Here is a 6,474-nt window from a genome sequence, read left to right on the forward strand (position 1 = left end):
GGGGTGGGGTTCGGCATGGGGGCGGGGTTAGGCGTGGTGACGGAGATCTCAACGAAAGATGAATGGGAGCGCTTCTTGGATGAGGGGGTTGGTGAAGACTTAAGAGTTCTTCTGAAGGAGTCCAAATAGCACTTTCCATTGCTACCATCATCCAAGTCCCATAGACAGCATTAAGATCGCTTCAAGTATTCCATTTGATGATCTTTGAGGGCTAACCATTACAAGAACACTAGAGGGAATTTCCCTCTTCTGCCGTGAAAAGCACTTCTGCAACTGTTGGGAAGATATAATCTCAACTTCCCCATATCCTATCTCTCCTACACCTGTTGCTAAGCTGTCCCCTGCAGAAACATTGACAGCTGCACTTGTAATTTGCCTTTTTAAAATCAAATGTATCTCCGCCTTAGAGAGTTCAAAGCTGGCGATCGTAAAAATTGTACTTGCCAAACCTTTTCCCCATTGTGGCCCCATTTTTAATGCTTTTCAAATTGTCCACCCAATTGTGGGTGGAATAGTTGTGCAAGGGGTGGTGGCAAGAGAGAGTCAGTTCGCACTGTTTAGAAACTCTGAACTTTGCACAATTGATCTTGTTGGAGAAAGTGAGGTCTGCAGATGCTGGAGAGTCGAGTTGTAAAGTGTGTCGCTAGAAAAACGCAGCAGGACAGGCGGCATCCAAGGAGCAAGGAGCAGGAGAGTTGACATTTTGGGCATATGAAGGGCTAATGCCCAAGACATCTGACTGTCCTGCTCCTCGGATGCCACCTGACCTGCTGTGCTTTTCCCAATGACACACTTCAACAGTTTGATCTCCAACAGCCATAACTAATTAGTAAACAATAAATCCAAAAACAGAATTTAGTAGAAACTTATTTACTCAAAAATTGTGGTTAAAAGATCCACAATTGAACCTAAGGGTAGTAGAGGCGTTTGGTATTGATGTCTTTAAGGAGAAAGTGGCTAATACCTAACAGGAAAAAAATAGATATGTTTGCAGGTGGAGTGGAGGAGGTTTGTGAAGATTGTTGATAGTAACACTGCTCATTTGGGGCTGAATAGCCCGATTCTGAGGTGAACTCCTATTGAACATTGGAGGAGGCTCAATTGATCTCATTTCCTTCCATTTCTCATAAAGGGCACATTTGTATCCTGGAAACCAGAAATGAAGAGTCATCTAGACTTGAAACATTAGCTTGCTCTCTCTCCGCGGATGCTGCCTGACCTGCTGTGATTTTCAGCATCTGCAATAACTTGCTCCGCATTCGTAGTTTGTTCCCCTCCTGAGCCTGGGGCTGCTGAGACATGTACATTGAACTGGTTTGGTAATGTGGAATACTGACCAGAAATCAAATCCTCAGCCTCCGATCTTAAAACCCTCAATGAGAAGTGTGTTTTTCTTTCTCTTTTGTTCTTTTTAATAACATCATTTTTTTTTGGCCATCATTGTTATTCTCTGCAGATTCAATTCTTGATGTGTTATTCAGGGCAGCTAGTTATAAAACACATGGTGAAGTGCTTCATCAGACGAGACAGAGAGATAGGAGGATCACGCTGCATCAGTCATTTTAATTCCTGGAAGCCAGCGCTGTAAAGGATATTGGGGAAAATGACAGCATTTCACCTTCTATCTACCAGCATTTTGATTTTGATAAATCTTCCAGATGCATTTAACTTCTATTTTGTTTCAAACGTAGGTATGAAGAAAAAACTGCCCTGTGTGACAAAGAGCCTTTGGATGAAGCCACAGACGATTTGAAAGAAAGCAAGAAGGAACAGTAACTGGAGAGGCCATGGATCAATCAATTTCTTTTTAAAAAAAAAAGTCCTCACTCCGAACTGCCTGCTTTGTGTTCAATTCGTGCAGATACCATATTGTACTGACATGGTCATGTGTGTCTTGCGTCCCTGGCAACTCATGGGGAAACAAAAGTATTTTATTACATCATGCTAGAGTGCTAGTTATTCAGTTGTTCTTGTGTTTTCTATGAATGTGCCAACTAATTTGTTTTTAAAGAGAAAAAAATAACCTGAGGGGGTTGCACCAGTGCCTATCTGTATTTTTTAATTTATTTTGAATGGATTAAATTGATCATGACTTTTTGAATTCAAAGGTGCCAGCATTTTGTTTTGTTTTACAAATAAATGCAGAAAACTGAAGTTTTTAAACAGCTGTACACTAGTCCATGTTGTAAGATGTGTATTTTAAGGGAAAAAAATACCTCAGCTGTTGTTTTTTATGTGACTGCTTTGGCTCATTGTGTGTTTTTAAAAGTGAATTTGGGGTTTACATACACCACTTTTTTCAACACGGTGACGAATGACAAATTTATAGCACATTATCTTGTGCACATAGAATACCCATTTGGGCTGTTTAATCAGGCAATGATGGGGGATGAAGTGCTTATACATACTGTAGTTTTATAGATAAGCTAAATGCTGGAACTGCTTTTTTTTGTTTAAACTAATGGACAATCTTAATTTTTTTCTGCATTTGTTTTGCAAACAAAAGATGATCTGAGCTCCCTTTTTACAGTGGCAGCAGATGAGATACACAGATTGTTAATGGCAACTTAAAAGAAATATTCTTTGTAGCTTTGATTCGAACAAGCAGCATAAATATCAACTGATATGAATATATATGTACTAGCCAATAATGTGCTGTCTGTCTGACTGTGGCTGATATAATTAATGTAAGCTTTCACCATGGGGTTAAAGCAAACATGTAAGTTTGCTGACTGTGTATGTTAATATCATGTCTGTAGAAGTGTTTGTGGCTTATAGAAAGCCAGGGTCTGATGCAGTGCATGTAGCAGTCATTTTATTTTGCGTTTTGAGTTCTGATTTCCTTTTCCACAGGAAGGCACTGACTGATCCCTCCTGTGCCTTGCTCAAGTGAGTTAACCATGTATGCTCCTGAACGGTGTGTGTTGTGAATGGTGGAAGAGGGGTGAAGGGTTTGGCATCCGAGTCTGTCTGACCCCTACTCTCTCTCTTGATAGCCATCTGTTCCAGCTCAGGCACTCATGCGTTGGTCAGCATCGCAATGCTTTTGTCAGTTGGAACGGGAGTTAAAAAAAAATCCTAGAATATAAGTTGTTTTCAATCTGCAAAACTCTTCTTTCCTGATCTGTACATTTCAGTCTCTCTCGACATAACACAGGCGTATCTTTAATTCAATGATCTGTTGGAAAAATTTGTAATCTTTCCTGGACAGCCTACACAAAGTCTCCACTGCTGCCACCATATGTATCAAGGTAATTTAGAACGAATCCTGCTGGTTGTTTTCTCCATTTAGGAATAGGCTTTATGAACGTTTCTCTCTTTCCTCCCCATCCCCTCCCTGTTTTAACCTCAGCTTTTCTTCAAGGTTCTGCTAGTTTATCTTTGTCCATTTACACTCACTTGGCCTACAGAGGGAGCACAACTCAGGACCTCTGACAATAACATCTGCTTGGATGCTTCCCTGCCCAGTGGCACTTTGGTTATATAAGAACATCTTGCAGTGTCACAGGGATTTTGTTTATCCTGTCCATGATTTTGTTTACCCTTTCCTCCTCTCCCCCTGGTGCAGAGCTTTGTGCTTGGAGGTGCAAGTTGAGCTTTAGAACTTGGAATGGACCCCCAGGTAGAGTAGAAACGTCAGCGTTTAAAGGACGATATACTGTGGTGTGAGACAGAGCAAAAGGCTTTGCTGAGTGAATGAGGTAAGATGATCTGAAAAACCTTCCTCACCAGTATTTTATCTTTGTAGGTGTATTACTCCCAACACCCCACAGTAAATCAGCACTGGTATGTTTTCATAAATTGAACAGGCCATTGCTGTATCATAAATGCAGCATCGCTAGCTTTTAGGAGTTTGCTCTGTAACAAGAGACTGTTGACAGCTGTCACTATGTTTGCATTTTTGACGGATGCTCTATGTTAGAGTTCATACCACATAATTTCAAAACCCATGCCTGATTCCCTCTTGTTTTCCCACTTTTAAATGTTGGGTTTTGGGAATCCAGGAGGACTGGGAGTCTTGTGGGTGGATGGGAAATCCTGGAGATGGTTTAGGCAAGACAGGGTAGATCAATGGATGGTGCCCTAACTTTAAATATTTTCTGAAAATAACTACTGAGCTTTGACTTTTCATATTTCTTCTCTTTTATCCCAGTCTACAAAAGTGGCTAATGATGTCTCTGAAAATCACTTGTGAAAATTATAATAGATCATTCCAGATGGTGTGATCAGCCCCTGCTAAATTTTCTAGCTCATGATAAAAGCTTAAGGTTAAGCTCATGGTCTATTTTAATGTCAACTATTTACAGGTAACCATATTTTATTTTAAACATTCAAATTGTTCAACATTTGTTCTGAGTAGGAGACTTCCAATGAAGCAGTATCCTTTCTGAATACCCATGTCTCTACATGCTCAGTATTCACGTGTGTAATTGCAATGTAACAACACTGACTTAGACTTTGAAAAGTCTGCTCAGTGCTAAATTTAGATACTGGGCAGTAACCTGGCCTCACTCTCACTCTCCTGGCTTCTTAAGTTGTCAATCCAGGGGAAGTGTGGGAAACATCACTCTTAATGCAGTACTCGGTGCTTGTGTGAAGCTATGGAAGAATACTGGATGGAAATTTCACTCAGCATCTTACTGCACAGCATCTGATCAGAATCTGCTTCATTCTAATATTGGGAGCTCTGTATTCCTTGCCCGAGTGCTAACACCTTTCCTTGATGAGGACAATATTTTTAAAGTAAAGTGTATGTAATCTAGACTCTTACCAGTTCTGTAACAGAATAAGGGCTGTTGATGGAGGAGATCTTATAGGTGTGAGAAGGGTATACTGGGGATTTTTTGTTGTGTATTTAGTTGAAAGTTGATTTTAAAAAGGCAAATTAATTCTCACATTTGTAGCTCCTCAGTCTGCTTGATGTCATTTGGATACTCTTCCATTTGTTGGAGAAGGGACTTCCTCTACCCTCCCTTTGTTCTTATCCTAATCAGTGGGTTAGTTACTCCATGTATTTTAGACTCAGCTGTCTTTCTCTGGATTGGAAGTTAGGTGTGGTTAAAATTTTTTTTAAAACACCATTCTGTTTCTAACAAGGGGATTTAATTTTTTAAAAATGTTTCTGAACTTTGTTCACATTCTGGAATCTGTCCTTCCTTTCCCTCCCTGGCTTTTTCATTATTGTAGTAAGACGTGCTTCTCTTGTGAGAAGCTGTGATCCATTTGCAATAAATTGTGGCGTGCACCACCATCAATATGCATTAAACCTTGCTGCCGTCTCATTTACTGCTATTAATAAAATCTGAGTTCATGTGAGAAAGCTTTCTCGAAAGAAAATACTTGTTTAATCGGTTTAACTCTGTCTCGGGGCAGGATTGGTGAAGGCATTGTTTATTTTATGTAAGTTGTCTCTGTGCTCTTTTTATTTAGATCTCAACTGGGGTGACATTACTGTTGATTTCACTATCTGTAGCTGGGGTACTTCCCAACAAAAAAGACATCAAATACTGATTGGGATTAACATCCCTGATGGAAAGTTTAAATGCTTCCTAATCTCTACTTTCTTTGTTAATGTACAAAATTCTTCTTATTCCTTATCATTTAGCAGGCTCTGTACACATTCCTTTTCTCGGAATGTCTTTTTAGATTTATGTAGACTTTTTACAGCCTCTAATTAGAAAGCAATTGGGGAATCCAATTTGGGAAGTGTAGCAGCAATTTTGAGCATGTCAAAGTCCCACAGACTGCTCTATGGTAACATACAATAGGTCAGGCAGCTTCCAAGGAGCAGGAGAGTCAACATTTTAGGCATAAGCTCTTTATTTTAAGGAAATGTAAACAAAAGATGGATGATGTGCCTTGTACAGTCTTTATTATTTAAATGACAAATCTTCCACACTACGTGATCTTCTCCAGTTGTCCCTGAGAGGTGTGATTAGATTCCCTACAGTGTGGAAACAGGCCCTTTGGCCCAACTAGTCCACACCAACCCTCTGAAGAGTAATCCACCCAGACTCATTCCCCCTGACTATTACACCTAGCACTATGGGCAATTTTGCATGGCCAATTCACCTAACCTGCACATCTTTGGACTGTGGGAGGAAACCCACGCAGACACAGGGAGAATGTGCAAACTCCACACAGTAGCCCAAGGTCCCTGGCACTGTGAGGCAGCAGTGCTAGCCACCGTGCCGCCCTGCCCGAGACATCAGCTCTCCTGCTCCTTGGATGCTGCCTGACCAGCTGTGCTTTTCCAGCACCACACTTAACTGATCTCCAGCATCTGCAGTCCTCACTTCTTCCTGCTGTATAATGATGTTTAGATAAATGCTGGGAACCTCAGGAAAAACCCTCTTGCCCTCCAAAGTGAAGTATACCAATAGATCGCTTATATCCATCCACCTGGAAACTGCTGGGGCTCTCGTTTTAATATCGCATTCTAACAAGTGTGCCTAAGTGTAAGGGATATGTCTT

The 6,474-nt window shown here is 40.7% G+C and overlaps 1 protein-coding gene across 2 annotated transcripts in view; it reads left to right on the top strand.

Annotated features, from left to right (window-relative positions):
• Nucleotides 1-5,266, top strand: part of hm13 (histocompatibility (minor) 13) — a 77,085-nt gene extending 71,819 nt beyond the window's left edge. The window contains exon 12 of one of the 2 annotated variants that reach the window (XM_043710791.1): nucleotides 1,692-5,266. In XM_043710791.1, coding sequence (XP_043566726.1) covers nucleotides 1,692-1,776 — 85 coding nt within the window. In that variant the 3' untranslated portion in view covers nucleotides 1,777-5,266. The remainder of the gene's footprint in view (nucleotides 1-1,691) is intronic. The other variant, XM_043710790.1, reaches the window with a different exon arrangement.
• The last annotated feature ends 1,208 nt before the right edge of the window (nucleotides 5,267-6,474 follow it).

Source organism: Chiloscyllium plagiosum, chromosome 20, assembly GCF_004010195.1.
Source record: "Chiloscyllium plagiosum isolate BGI_BamShark_2017 chromosome 20, ASM401019v2, whole genome shotgun sequence".
Taxonomy (NCBI): domain Eukaryota; kingdom Metazoa; phylum Chordata; class Chondrichthyes; order Orectolobiformes; family Hemiscylliidae; genus Chiloscyllium; species Chiloscyllium plagiosum.